Source organism: Haliotis asinina, chromosome 4 (genome assembly GCF_037392515.1).
Source record: "Haliotis asinina isolate JCU_RB_2024 chromosome 4, JCU_Hal_asi_v2, whole genome shotgun sequence".
Lineage (NCBI taxonomy): Eukaryota > Metazoa > Mollusca > Gastropoda > Lepetellida > Haliotidae > Haliotis > Haliotis asinina.
Genome location: NC_090283.1, coordinates 64,543,366 through 64,559,806, shown reverse-complemented (window position 1 = coordinate 64,559,806; position 16,441 = coordinate 64,543,366). Strand labels below are relative to the sequence as shown.

The following is a 16,441-nucleotide window of genomic DNA, read 5'->3' as shown; positions in this document are numbered from 1 at the left end:
CAAATCTGGACTGACAACCCATAAATGTTAATAGCACCAGGAACATCAATAACACGTCAAGGTTTAAGTTTTACGGCACACAGTGTTTCATATAAAGTCAAGTTAGCCACCTTTATCATATACAACTTGATCTGTTTTGTGAAACGTTGAAGGCACAGTGATACAGAGAACATAATGTAAACAAAGCGTGTAAAGTTAGTCCCACTGCAACAGTCTGAAGGTTTGTAGGAAGAGTAACAGGGCTATGAATAACGTTCTGTTTGACTAGGATGGAAGGTCCTCTTGTGTCCTTGTCACCCGGAGGTGATAAGCAATGATATGCCTTGTAATGATTGAGGTCAAAAGTATCTGTCTGTCTTAAATAGGTCTCCTGCAGACAGAACGGTGATGGTGTTACATCCTGCACTAAGAACTGCAATTCATAAAATTAGTCCTTATGCATTTGCAATTCCACTGTATGATATTATTCTGATACCCTATCTGTAAGAGGTATTTATTGGCGATCTACCCTGCACAAGATATATGCACTACAGCTAGTGGGCGACAGGCTGTGTGCCCTTCATTGGACGTTTTCAGACGCGTCCACATCATCAAACGATGTGTATGTTTTGAATAACTGAGTTTCATTTTGTGACCCTTTTGGGACTCTTTGGCTGTTTACCTTTGGTTTTAGTGAGACTTTCTTGATGACTGAGAAGATGGTTCAAGATCAGGGGATGTTTCTAACTGTATTTGGGATGTACCAGGAAGTGCTTCTCCTGTTTGAGTAGACGTAGTGGGTGAGAAAAGGTCAAGTCAAGTTTGTGTGACATCTAGCGGATACTGTAACTTCTGCTGGTACAGGCTTTCATCTGGTGATGGAAGCATGGCTTTCTGTTTATTCTAAGGTTAGTTTTTGTCTTTTTACATCGACAAAGCCGATGTTTTGTGTCAACTTCAATTTATTTATTGGCATTTGCTGTTTCCAAACAAGCCAGTCTTTAGAATAAGATGAGTGTGAGCAGTTGGCGCATTAATTGACAGAACTGTCACAATCTTCTGTTGCTAAAGCAAGCGGGTGTCCAGCTTGCAAGACCAAGGATACCAGGATGACGTTTTCCAGCAGACAAAAGGTTAAATATTCCACCAGGTTGTCCTATGAGCCATCACCTTCTGGGCATACGACTCTAGACAAAAATGCGAGACGTACTTGAAATTCTGAAATTAAAAAAAATGCAAAGGCTTAAAAATAGCATGTTACAATTTTCAGGATGTTTACAACATTACAGAATGTAATGCTCAGGGCTTGGTGTGACCAGCCGATTGGTTGAACCAGGCCCATTCAACCACCTGTCGAGAAGTCATGGCCGAAGTAGTGTGTTGAGCAATAGAAGCACTGATCCTACTCCTGTGCCCTCTACACCGACACAGGACCTCAACCCATGGCTAACGGGTTGGTGGACCAAATATGTCAACAACGAGGGGACGGCGAGCTCTTAGCGTTACCCGGCACCCACCACGAGGAGGTGGCTCGCCACGGGTGCCCCAGATATTAGTAAGCTTGGAACATTATATTATCAATCTGCCTTCCACCTACATAGCTACCTACCTGTAATCTAAGGTTCATACACTCCACCAGTTATCGTACCATTGCAGAGAAACCAGCTTATTGGTACAAAACTGCTTCTACATCACCTGTTTGAGTGAGTTGTACGACTCTTTTAAGATCTCAGCAATATCACGGCCGGGGATACCAGGTTTTATACATTATGCCCATGTGGGAAATCAAACCCTCGATCTCAGCGTGACGAGCGAACGCATAAACACTAGACTACCCAAACGCCCCGCTGAGTTTGAACAAATGGAACACGTGTTTGTGTCTTGAATTTGAATTCAGGTCAGACCATGAAAGGGTGATTCACTGCATGAGGCTGTCGTTACACGGACCACAGGCAAACTGTTGCGCAAATGGGGTTACAGAATATGACAAGTCTAGTTATATACGAGCAAAGTGAGCAAAGGTTGGCCACGTACTTCCTTCGCTTCGGATCGAAAAATATTTTTCATGTCAAAACAAAATATCGCCAACATTAAAGGTACACTCCCATTTCCTCATCTGGTTATGCTCTCAGATTTCACGCCCCATATTTAATAATTACTCATGTGAAATAGGTTTTAATCAACATTTTAGGCACCACTTGTGACATTCAGATCGTTTTTTGAATCCATTACCCCTTCAAACTTCTGGTTGAAAGAACTGACGGAACAAGAATAAGCAGGAATTAAGAAGAAACACCGTATTGCTTTAATTGTATCATGAACCTGTTGGAGTTTATTTCTCTTATATGTCGTCGTTATTGTTAGAATATTCGTAACATTTATTCTGCATAAATGGGTGAATGAAGCAGGGGAGGTAACAGAAAGTATTCCATATAGAATAATATCCTCCTGTTCCTTCATTCCGTTGAACCAGAAGCTGGAAGGGGGCATGGAGGTGGAGAACGGTCTGACATACCACGACTTGAGCTTAAAATGTTGAATAACACAGATTTACCGTAAGTAATTGTTCAACATGGGGGTGGGAATGTGAGAGCACAACCAAGTGAAAAAACTGGTTGTATACCTTTGATGATGGCGATATTTTATTTTGACATGAAAAATATTTTTGGAACCGAAGCGATGAAAGTACGTGTTTACGATCGGTCAGCACTTTATATTCCAGTGTTCATGTTTAATATTTTAACACCACTAATTATATAATGTTGTACACATTTCCGTCAACAATAGTAGCACACGTGTCATCATACACAAGCTGACTTTGAACATCGTTTTTCCTCCGGAGAGGGCCACGAATCTATCAAAGTAAATTTAACTCTTACCAGTGAGATTTATTTATGGCCACATTTGACTACAACAGCCAAATTGTGTCTGTATGTTCACCTTTAACAGTCACCAGCTGGTTTTAAACCGTTGAGTCATTCTTATCTAACGCCTGATAAGACATCCTAAACACAAGGTAAGGAAAACCCCACAAAGCGATCGTACATTTGTAGACTCAGCTGATTTGGACAATTTGTAGCATAACAAGGTAAGGCGTTTCAACGTCAATCAAGCATCATAGAAAGTGACTAAATGACACTACATATTCTATTCTAGATTTGATCATCATCAATGGTTGGATGGAATCATACGTGTTTAACCAAATAAGGCGTTACGCAACTTAAGGTGTAGCGGGACATAGTTTCAAAAGGTCCTTAAACTCAACTCACATTTACAAGTGTGCGATTTGCTACGTAGTGTAAATTTCCGTTTCCGACATGTAATCGCCTGAAGATGCATACGAGATGATTGCTTGAACTGTGATAACGATCTTGGAGAACATATAATTGTTTTCTTGGTGATTGTTTAAAGTTGCACTCTGCAATATTCCAGCTATATGAGGGAGACCTGTAAATATCCTGGGCAGTGATCAGGAACGTAGGCATATGTCCGTGCAACTGGTTTAGGATGATAGATGTCAACCAAACCAGCGACCCTAATCATCCGACCCCGTTAGTCCCCTCGTGCGACAAGTTTCATTGCTTAAGACAAGTTTAAACCCAGCAAGTCGGTTGAGTGCGGTCAAATACACGTCTACCTCTAAGATAACAAGATCAGATCCCAACCTCGTAAACTTACACCATTGCTGAACGAAGCTGGAATTTGACGCTATGTTGTTGTACAGTGAGTGAGTGAGTGAGCTAGTGAGTGAGTGAGTGTTAATGTGATGTGCCTGCTCAATGTTTCATATACAATCATCTATGTTGTTACTGACGTTTACATATTGTTATTGCCCTGATCAATATCCCTGTTCAGTTGTCTCCTTATGCAATCATCGACGTTGCTCTGACGATAACATATTGGTACTGATACATACCTTGCTAATGTTTTCGTTTTGCAATCATCCACTGACGATAACGTGCGTGATGTTGGTACCTGTGATCAGTGGTCGTCTGTAATACGCTTTTGAACTGATCAATGCAGGGACGTCAATGACTTTACAGGACCTCACAAACGTTTCCTCAAGTCCAAAGTCATGGCTCTAACTTAAACTGGTGTGCACCAATAAAAGTATGTGTTTAGCTGCATTAACACAACAAGTACAAACCCCACTCTATTCACACCTATAGGCACTGGCGGATCATCCATTCTAGTCAGACAAAACGTTATTCAAAGCCCCGTTTCACTTTATACTAATATGCAGGCTGTTGCTGTGAGAATTACTTTACATGTAGCATTTACGCTATGCTCTCTTTATATTTCTTTGTTGTCTTCGGCGTTTGCCAAAACCGATCTTCAAGCTCTATATGATCAGCTCCCGAAGCCCTGTATTATAATGGGAGATTTAAATGGGCACAACCCACTCTGGGGTAGTGGAAATACAAACACTAAAGGTAAGTTGTTGGAGGATTTTTGTTCTGACAATGATTTATGTATTTATAATGATGGTATTTATAATTATATTTACACCCTGTGACAGGGACCTATTCTGCTCTCGACGTGTCATTTACAAATTCAGAACTACTTAATGAATTCGAATGGTCAGTCCACGATGACCTGTGTGGAGGTGACCATTTTCCTACTATATTAAAAGCTGTAACTCCATCTGATGTTCCTCCATCATCAAGACGGAATTTTAAAAAGGCTAACTGGACTTTATATGAAACACTGTGTGCTGAAAAACTTAAACCCGAACGTTTTATTGACGTTCCTGATGCTATTCAATGTTTTTTGATGAACTGAATTCCATAGCTGATGAGTGTATACCAAAGTCCTCTGCAGTTCCACATATTCGAAAACCATGGTTCAGCGATGAATGCAAACAAGCTAGGAAGGCAAGGAAAATAGCAGAACATTATTTCCGTCGACATCCTATGGTGCATAATTTAAATAAATTTAACATTTTAAATGCTAAAGCGCGGCGTACTTTTAAACACAACAAACGCCAATCTTGGCAAAATTATGTATCCAAAATAAATTCTCGGACACCCATGTCCAAGGTATGGACCATGGTCCAGAAAATTAAAGGTAAGGGTACTAAATCTACTGTCCATCATATTAAACATGGAGATCAGTTACTTACAGATAAATCAGATATTGATAATAAACTGGGTGAAACCCTCTCTAAACACTCTTCCTCTTCTAATTATATACCTAAATTCCAGCAGTATCAAAAACAACAAGAAAAGAAATCTATTAATTTCAATTCAGATAATGGGGAAGATTACAACGAAACTTTTTCGATACATGAGCTTCATACTGCTCTTGACCAGGCTCACGATACTGCTACAGGAGCTGATAACATACATTATCAACTTGTGAAGAACTTACCGGAATCGTGTTTAGAGACCCTTTTTAAACACCTTTGATAGTATTTGGACATCTGGTGTATTTCCTTCGTCATGGCGTGATGCTATAATTGTTCCAATTCCTACACCCGGACGTGACCAAACCGATCCTTCCAATTATCGACCAATTTCACTCACTAGCTGTATTTGCAAAACCATGGAACGCATGGTCAATAACCGATTAGTTTGGTACTTGGAAACCAATAATCTAATCACTGATGTACAATGTGGTTTCCGTAAAAACAGAAGTACCATTGATCATTTAGTACGTTCAGAATCTTTTGTTTAACATGCCATCATTAATAAACAACATGCAGTGTCAATCGTTTTCGATCTGGAAAAAGCATACGTTACGACGTGGAAATATGATATTTTAAGAAACGTACATGATTTTGGATTAAGGGGCCGTTTGCCTCAATTTATATCAAATTTTTTAAACGAAAGACAATTTCAAGTCCGAGTGGGTTCAACCTTATCTGACCATTATAATCATGATCAGTGTGTCGCACAAAGCAGCATTTTGTCTGTCACACTGTTTAGTATTACGATCAACAGTTTATCCAAGGTTTTAAATGACTCAATAGATGGATCCCTTTTCGTGGATGATTTAATATTTTTTGTCGTGGTACAAATATGCACACTATTGAACGACAACTACAATTATGTTTAAACAAGATAAATAAATGGTGTCTCGAAAATGGATTCAAATTTTCTCAGTCAAAAACTAATTGTCTACACTTCTGTAAAATATAAGCCACATAAGGACCCAGAACTGTTTCTAAATGGCACTCTCATCAACGTGGTCAAGGAGGCCAAGTTCTTGGATATAATTTTCGACTCCCGTTTAACTTTTCTTCCGCATATTAAATATATAAAAAATAAGTGCTTGAAGGCGCTGGATTTAATAAAATTTGTTTCCAACTCAAAATGGGGAGGGGACCAAGCTACCCTCCTTCACCTCTACAGATCATTGGTCCGTTCAAAGCTTGATTATGGCTCCATCGTATATGGTGGAGCCTGTAAAAGCAACCTTAAACTTCTTGATCCTGTCCTTCACCAAGGTTTAAGACTTTGTCTTGGATCTTTCAGAACTTCACCTATTGACAGCCTCTACGTTGAGGCCGATGAACCAACTCTTACACAAAGCCGTATAAAACTGTCTTTACAATACATTACTAAATTATACTCTAATGAATCTAACCCTGCCTATAACTGTGTCCTCAATCCCCTTTATGAGGACTTATACAACAAACAATCTTCTCTTGTTCCGCCTCTTGGACTGAGAATTAAGCCATTTATTGCTGTTTCCGGCATTGAGGTTGAAAATATAGCTCCTTTCCGTCTTCTGTCTTCTCCTCCTTGGCAATTGGTTAGGCCACAAGTTGACCTAACATTAACTACATTTAAAAAATCAGAAACTAATGAATTACAATATAAACAACAATATCATCAATTAGAAAGTAAATATAGCAACTATAAATCTATATACACAGATAGGTCCAAGGACGGTGGCGCAGTGGCTTGGGCCACGGTCATTGGATCCAGAAGAATATCTTCTAGATTACCAGATAATAGCTCTATTTTCACTGCTGAAGCTAACGCAATATTAACGGTTTTTCAATATATTCAGAAACATCCTAGACATAAACAACACATAATCTATTCAGACTCTCCTTCTTGCCTTCAGGCTATTAAGAATATTTCTTGCAGACATCTACTTTTAATAGAAATTTTTGAACTGTATAATGATCTTGCTACTGGCCACTGCGACATCGTCTTCTGTTGGTTACCCAGCCATGTAGGAATCTCTGGTAACACACTGGCTGACCTTGCTGCTAAAGCAGCACTAAACAAATCTGTGACACCACTTCTTATTCCTTACAGCGATTATAAAGCCACCATTAGATCTTATATCCATAATCAGATGCAGAAGAAGTGGGATACCCAAGTAGGTATGAACAAATAACATGCGATAAAACCGTATATTGGTTATACCTACTTGGGTTGTCAGTCGAGATTTGAAGAGGGCATTATGCGACGATGTCGCACTGGCCACACAAGATGCACGCACGAATATGTGAGTAATGTGAGTCCCCATGGTCCCTAGTATGGTGATCTACCTTCAGTTGTTGGCAATCCATATCCCATTTTTATATTGCATTGTCCTCTTATAGTTGAACTGTTTCAGATCTAATTACTAGTTTTACATTCTCTGTGATATTCTAGTTGTTTCACTGGCCTTTGTTGACAGGTTTTTAGGATATAAATATATTCCATTTCATGTTAAATGTTCTCGTCACGATATGGCTGAAATATTGCCGATGTGACGTTAACTATTAACTCACTCACTCACCCTAATCATAGATCTGCAGCCATGCGCTCATGTATTATTCTCTCACAATTTTCCGTGAGTACTTCTTTTAGTGTCTTTAACTCATTACATCTACATATCAGTGTATATTGGGGGATAGGCCCTGCTAATAACCATTTTGCTACAGAAACGTCAATAACTGTGAAATGCTGAAATGGTTTTATTGTAAAATAATTAGTGATCGAGCCATAATCCTTGGATAAACAATGACTTGCTCAACCAGCCCGAACGAATTGCTCTATATTTAACCATAATTAACTGCACCTAAATTCTTTTCTAGCATATCTACTGCCTCCTTTCAACAACATCCCTCGAGGACCGTTTCGATATAGATGTGGATGATGATAGGACGAGCTGAATATATATATATATATATATATATATATATATATATATATATATATATATATATATATATATATATATATATATATATGTGTGTGTGTGTGTGTGTGTGTGTGTGTCTATATATTATAGTATTATATATAGAGAGAGAGGTAGATAGATATGACAATACAAATATCTAAACAAACTTATGCCACCATTCAGTGTGCTTTCTCTCTCTCTCTCCCTCTCCCTCACCCTCTCTCACACTCTCTCTGAAAAGGTATACAATGCACGTTTGTTTACATCAATTCAGTTTATCATGGGGCCTGACACCGACACCAGACAAACACCCGAAACAGTCGGCTTCCGGCAACAATTACAGGATCCCAAGCACCGCCGGAAGTTAATCCACACCTCGATATTTTACTTTGCATACATAGCACTGGTGAGTCGAGTATATGCCCATGTTCTATTTTTTAAATTTTATTAACCTTGGATTAAATAATTCATTATTTCAATATTGCCGATGTGCCCAAAACATATTAACGCACGTTTTCATCCATGTTTTGAATGTATTTAAAGCCTGCGGCAAGGTTAAAACTGCAGTAAATTAACTCTTCCATATATTGTAGCGAAGAACTGAAGAAGGTGTAATCAAAACTTTGGCCTCGCACACAAACCTGACTATCATTACACTTTACCCTCCATACATCGAAGTCAGGACTGAATTTATAACTGCACTAAGTCTACAAATGCATCAACGCGAATTCCCCTTGCACTGGCAATTATTGGTTGCAGGGTATTTGTCGTGCCCAGCATGGCCCAGCATTCTTGGACCTGGCTCAGATCACTGGAAGCAACGTAGAAGAGGCATCGGTCTTCTTTACGTCACTCGCGGCAGGGGGACTGGTGGGAGCAGTGTCCATGGGTGTCCTCCTTGAGAAACTGGCCACGCACAGGCAAACCCTTGTGGCTACTTTGTCCTTACTGATGTCAGCTAGTGTCAGTGTTATACCATGGAGTGAAAACTACATCCTGACAATTGGTCTGTTTGGTGTCAATGGGTTATTAACAGCAGCATTTGACACAGGTAATCGCTTCAAACTTTTAAAATACCTAACAACAACGAATATTAAACAAAAACTGTGTTTCACATGAATGTGATCTTAAATGAATATATATTATTTTGAACTTATCAAATCAATAATTCATCATAATATGTTTATTGAGAAATGTCCATACTCATAGTAATTCGGCTTAAAACTGGGGGGCGGGGGTAGCTACAATGCCTATGTTGGTTCTGAACACCATGTACCTTTATAAATGTGAGACACGGGTGGTACAAGACAACAGATGAGCAGGTGAGGATACTGACAAAGACAAACCGCGACTAGATTTGAGATAGCATCAGTGCAGGGTTAGTTTTGGAGATACAGCCTGCGATAGATGCACAGTGACGTAATGCAGCGTCCAACGCTATCCCGATGCATCTTTGCACTTTCACAAATAACTACCTGTTGTTTTTAACATGAGTTGTTATACATACACTTCGAAACAACCTAATCCAATCGACGTTGAGTAAAGTGTTCTCACAGACACCGGGAGACCTATGCGACCCTTTGAGGTGAAATCAGAAACTTTACCTTCTGAAGCGCAGATGTTGTGTGCGCAAAACCGTACGAGAAGCATAATAACTGGCTGATATTGGGTTGACACTAAGAAAAACGAAACACATGCATGAGTGTCATGTTCCCAACAAACATGTTATGACTGAATACCGCAAGGTCATGTCTCTACAAAATTGGATTCAACGAAGCATTTGTTTAATTTTAGAATACATGTACTTTGGTGAAGTAGCCCAATTTTTATTTCAACTGTAAGTAAATTGTGGTCACGTGCAAAGGGAATCTCCACAGGATGGTTCATTATTACAATCAGAGATCGTTGTGATAGAAGTAACGGTTAGGAGTCTAATCCCCTATAAACGTAAAATAATGTGGACATCACAATATAGGTTTGATGTTTTTCAGGTGGAAATGCTGACATTCTGGTCACGTGGGGCGTGGAAGGCAAGATTTGTATACAAATTCTACACCTTGTCTTTGCCATCGGTACCATCTTAGCACCCCTTATTGTAGGGCCATTTTTGGCTGAGAAGAGGCAACTAAACGGCACGCTATGCGACACATATGATACATCAAAGTCACTTAACAACAGTGACGGACCCATCACCGGCAACTCGACAGAAAATAACTTCCTTCTTCCTGAGAGTTGTGTCCCTTCCGAGAGTCATATCCAGTATGCATACATGATAGCAGCTTCTCTTAGTTTACTGTCAGGAATCATGATAACGACGGAATGCTCTTTCAGTCCGTCCGAGTCGAAAGGTAAAACAGGAAATGAGAATCATAGAAATCCCCGGGTCCTCCCGAAATGGTTGCTTCTGTTTATACTTTTGAACGTTGGAGGCTTGTATTTCTTCACTTGTTCTTCCACGAGTGTCTTCATTAGCTACATGATGGCGTACTTTGTAACGGATCTCGGATGGAGCAAGGAAAAGACTGCCAATTTTATATCAGTCTTTTGGGCAGCTTATGCTGCCTCCCGCTTGTTCTGTGTGATGTTTGATCGCGTCCTAACACCTCGTCAGCTTTTGTTTATTTGTAATGGTCTATGTGTGTGTTCTATTGGTGGTTTATGGCTCAGCATTACTCATGAATCTGACTCGGGCATCTGGATCTGTATGGTCCTTGCATCAATAGGGATGTCGGGTATTTTCCCAACTGGACTTGTATATGTTGAACAGGAAGTGATGAAAGTGTCAGGAATGGTGACATCAGTCATCTGGGGGGCAGCGAGCTTACAAGGAGTCGTGAACCCTTTGTTATTTGGTTATCTTTTCCAGATGATATCTTACAAATGGTACATCTACCTTGTTTTGATCGAGGCTATTTTAGCTTTTGTGTGTTTCCTGTCAACTGTTCTGATTGTAAAGACCCTTGTGGAGAAGTATGGCTCTTGGAAATTGGAGGAGACATTTACTGAGGAGAATGAGAAATTAAAGAATGTTGTTGAAATACATTGAACATTTAAACATAGATCATAAGATACAATATCTTTCTAAAATAGTTTTTCCATGTATCATCTATATCCAAATATCCAAGGAATTAAAGTTCTTTAGTCACTAATAAGATGTGTGTTTGTGGTTCCACTCGATAGTTCCCCTTCGAATACAAGAACTAGAATACATCTAATGAAAAGTGATTGGACCACGTCTGCAATCACACAAAGCATATTTGTAGGCTGTCCAAGAGTTTTCATATCATAAAACTGAACCTCCAATGATATCTATTCCGGACTAGGAAACAGAGCTGGAGTTGTTTTGTAGTCTCCCGTGTGGACCCGGGAGAGAATGTGTCCACAGCACACCATTGCTGGTCGTAAGAGGCGACCAAATTGGGCAACCTGTTTGCCGTGGATTATTCCCGTGTGTAGGTGGAGAACGGGATCCCGGTGGTTGAGGGCAGTTGAAGCTTGGAACAGCGTCCCTTTGCCTAAAACACCACTTTGGCCCTTACTTCACCTAAACGGGTGGCTAAATCGGTTCGATTCAATCAATCAGCTGGTCATGCCATGCCCTGTGCATCGAAGTTATTTTTGAACACTCACATTATTGGGTATTGGTCATTTTGACATCTATTATACAAATTATTGATACATTTACTTGCCTAGAGTCCTATACCGGAAGGCGGAGACTCATTGGCCAATCGGGCTATATAGACCTCTCAATTCCGTGTTCCTTGGAACAGTGTTATGGGCCGATCCAGCCTGGCAATTATTCTTTAAGATATCATGGCTTTTCATATCTGTATTTCTGGAATGTAACATCCCTGTAACCCTGGTGTTGCAGTCTGGTTTCCGATGCAGCATCGTCAGTGTTGACACACGATGGCGTGTGTGGAGCAGGGTTGTTGAGTTCTATTATTACACTATGGCTAACAACTCTGGTTCATCAAAAACGAGCAAACATCGGCATATGTCTTCTTCATCTGGTGAGGATATATCTACTTTCAATATTGATTCCTGACCAAAGTTTGGGGTTATTGAAGGTGCTGATGGAAATCCTTCAAAGATCAATCCTCTCGCCGTCCCCAAGGGTATCAAAGGTATCTGCGGACAGGTTACAAATGTCACTCGTCTTCGGAACGGTTCTCTTTTAATTGAATGCTTACGCGGGCAGCAGTCTGTCGTCAATCTGCTGAAACTAAACCATTTTCTCAGCCACCTGGTTGTTGTTTCAGTTCACAAGACTCTAAACACTTGTAGAGGTATCATTACAGACAGGGCCCGCTGTCTCTCAGACATGACAGAAGATGAGATTGCCTCAGAGTTGAAAGACCAGGGAGTTACTCCAGTTGAACGGTTTAACAGGAAGCAAGAGTCAACGTTTATTAAAACAAATACTTACCTTTAAACGTATAGACTGACTACTCTTCACAAATTTATAAAGGTCGAGTACAGTATTTACCAAATCCACTCCAGTGTATCGTCATCTATGGTTAAACTGTTTTTGATTTACATGCTATCTGCGATAATATAGTTGTTTTACACTCCTTCGTTGACAGAATTTTACCAGTTATCATTAACTATTGGGCGTAATATTGACTGCTCCCGTCACGATATTGCTGAAGTATTGCCCATGTGACGACAAATTGTAACTCACTCACTCACTCACTCACTCAAAATGCTTGGGATAGGAGTTATTGATGAGTTTGTGAAAGATCGTGGTTAGTACCAACGTAGGTATGTCCATTTATTACTCGCATGTTGAAGATAATGCAGTGTAATATTTTCACTTCAATATTACGGTAGTGTAATACCGATTGACGTATGACGTCAAAATGGTACAAAGTTGTGACGTCTTAAAGCTAATGTTGTGGTCGCGATTTTATTAGACCTTGCTTGACTTGAAAGCTGAGAGTCCTCACACTGTAGGCAGTTTCGCCGCAGTTTCTGTCAATTTATGTTTGCGAGTAATAAACAGAATACTAAACTCGCTTCTGTGAAATACCATTTTCATTAAACTCGTTAAAGATTTAGTATCGTCTGATACCAACCAAAAATGGTATTACACGGAAGATCGTTTAGTATCCTCTATATATAAGTCAGTGAGTGAGTTAATATTTATCGTCACATCGGCAGTATTGCAGCCACATCGTGACGAGAACAATTCACTTATGACGAGAACAATTCACTTAATAAAATGAAAACATCTGGAAGAGCAAAACCTGTCGACAATGGACAGTAAAACTACTAGACTATCACAGATATGAATATGAAACTAACTTAATAGACTGTAATGAGAGAAGACAATACGATATAAAACACGGGCTATAAATCTCCAACAACTGAAGGGAGATCACCATACTAGGTACCATTGGGTCATACAGTACTTTTGCTTCCTGACTTCTGCTGGTGTATTTGATATTTTGAATTTTATTTTCAAGTTTATAAGAGGGCAAGAATTGGATGAGGCCAAGTGGTCACCATTGCAGTTGGCACACTTGATGGCATTCGTGCACTCAGAGAGCTCATGTGCATCACCACAGCGAGAACATATGGTGTTGCTACGGCAGAACTTGGCCCCCATTACCAAACTTTTGGCATTTAAAGCATCGGAGCGGAGATGGTACATACACCTCAACTCCGATGTTAAAGTAACCCGCTCCACGAGGAGGTGGCTGTTCACGGGTGTCCCTCTATATATAAATGGCAGACGTTCTGGGATAATTCAAATGGAGAGTTACGAGCATAAGAACTGAAGGCTCAAAACGAGCTCAAAGCCACATATACTTATGCTTTGCGATCTTGTCAGATTATTCTGGTGTTGTTGACTGAACAAAACATCTTCCTCAAACAAAGACAAATATGACACAATAGATACTAACACCATTAAACCCATGTTGGGAATCGAACCCAGGCGTCCGGCGTGACGAGCGATCACGTTAACCACTGAGATTGCTAACCCTTGATAATATAGAAGGCTTCAGTATTGGGGAGTCTTCGTATTCTCTTCAGGGTTATTGATGGATTCGACTTGGCAATGGTTCCATTAGCTTTTGAGTGATAGGGACACGCGTTTTACCTTCATAAATCCTGCAACGATTTGTTGGTTGATTAATTCGCTTTTCCATGTCATCAGAAGAGTAATTTTCCACATGTTGCTCAAGTAGTAACTCCTTATCACATTAAAAATTTTTTTGCTTTGTTTAAACCTGCTATCACATGTAGAAGTCTAAGGCTGTCTCAGATCGCTTTGTCATTCATATCTAACCCCCGATAAGACGGCCAACACTCAACGTAAAGTTCATTCCACACAGCGATCATACACTTAACAAAGACCCGGATAGTTTGTGAGAATAAAAGGTAAGATATTTACACAGAAATGTGCTAGGAAGTGCTAAGTCCGAATTTCATAATTATCGATTTTTTTTACAGAACCATACCAAATAATGTCTTGCATCCTCTTGTGCCTCCTGCCATTTTCTGAGGTTTATCTGGAAGACACCACGCCCCTCAACAGGTTACCAGGTTACGAAAATTGCTAATTACATTTCCTGGTTAAAATCATTTCCAAAGCAACATGGTCGTTTGGGCTTGGCAGTTAGAATTCAGTCAGTATCAGATAGGTCTGTGTCACCAGCAATACACAGCTTATCGGTAATGAATGCGGTTTATTAGACCGTGCCTCGTGTCAAAACCTCGTGTCAAGAGACCACTAACACGTGGTTTTGGGTAATCTTGACTTGACCACCGATCCTGCGTTGAGATTACGCTCACCCCAGACGTGCAGGTCATGTCATTGTTGGTATCACGTACTGGCACTTAGGAAAACAAAACACATTAAGGCTGAGAGACGCGTATGTGAAGAAAATTAATTAGATGACAAGATGACAATAATCGTAATCCACGAGTGCTTCCGAAATGGCTGCAAGTTCTTATCCTCGGTAATATTGCACTCTTCTATTTTTTTTAACTGTTCTACCATCAGTGTCATGACCGGCTACATGATGGCATACTTTGTGAAGGATCTTGGATGGACCAAGGAAAAGACTGCCAATTTTATATCAGTCAGTTCGGCTGGTTTTGCCACCTCACGCTTGCTGTTTGTCATAATAGAACTGTTCTACCATCAGTGTCATGGCCGGCTACATGATGGCATACTTTGTGAAGGATTTTGGATGGACCAAGGAAAAGACTGCCAATTTTATATCAGTCAGTTCGGCTGGTTTTGCCACCTCACGCTTGCTGTTTGTCATAATAGATAGTGTCCTAACACCTCGTCAGCTTTTGTATATTTCTAATGGTCTATGTGTGTTGTCTTTGGGTGATCTCTGGCTCAGCATAATTCATGAGTCTGAGGCGGGGTCTGGAGCTGAATGGTCCTTGCTTCAATGTCGGGAATGTCATCCATTTTTCCGACTGGACTTGTTTATATAGAAATTGATGTGATGAAGGTTTCCGGAACGGTGACATCTGTGATCTGGGTGGCGGGGAATTTGCAGGGAATAGTGAACCCTCTGTTGGTAGGTTACCTTTTTCAGATGATATCCTACAAATGGTACATCTATCTCGGTTTCATCGAGGCTATTTTGGCTTTTGTGTTTTTCTTGTCAACTGCTCTGGTTGTAAAGACGCTTGTGCAGAGGTATGGCTCTCTTCAGTCGAAAAACACTTTTGAGAAGAATACGGAGGAGGAATCAGTTGAGGAGAATGAACGAATAAATGAGTGAGTGAGTGAGTTTAGTTTTACGCCGCACTCAGCAATATTACAGCTATATGGCGGCGGTCTGTAAACAATCGAGTCTGGACCAGACACTCCAGTGATCAACAACATGAGCATCGATCTGCGCAATTGGGAACCGATGACATGTGTCAACCAAGTCAGCGAGTCTGACCACCCGATCCCGTTAGTCGCCTCTTACGACAAGCTGAGTCGCCTTTTATGGCAAGCATGGGTTGCTGAAGGCCTATTCTACCCCGGGACCTTCACGGGTTGAACGAATAAATAATGTCGCATTCTGTCAGAATGGTTAGACAGAAAATAGTGTGGAAAGTCAAGACTGTATCACAGGCTTTTGTATGCAAAAGCAATTAAATCACTGACATTATGTTGAGAGTGAAGTTTTACAAACACATTCTGTCTGGTACAATATCACACCTCTGCAGTATCTTCTAACTTCCTTAACTACGCCTATAAAGTAGAATCCCAATCAGTAAGTCAAAAACACGGTTTAATTACAACCCTTCCTAAGGATAACAAACCAAGAATATATCTTAAGAATTGGCGACCAATATCATTGTTGAATACCTCATA

General features: G+C 40.2%; 1 protein-coding gene across 1 annotated transcript; it reads left to right on the top strand.

The window, feature by feature from the left end:
* The first annotated feature begins 8,383 nt into the window (after positions 1-8,383).
* On the top strand, positions 8,384-11,255 carry LOC137282652 (sodium-dependent glucose transporter 1A-like). The gene is made up of 3 exons (XM_067814439.1): positions 8,384-8,509; positions 8,863-9,154; positions 10,095-11,255. The coding sequence occupies exons 1-3, from the start codon at positions 8,384-8,386 to the stop codon at positions 11,147-11,149; spliced, it is 1,473 nt and encodes a 490-aa protein (XP_067670540.1). The 3' UTR covers positions 11,150-11,255.
* Positions 11,256-16,441: the final 5,186 nt, after the last annotated feature.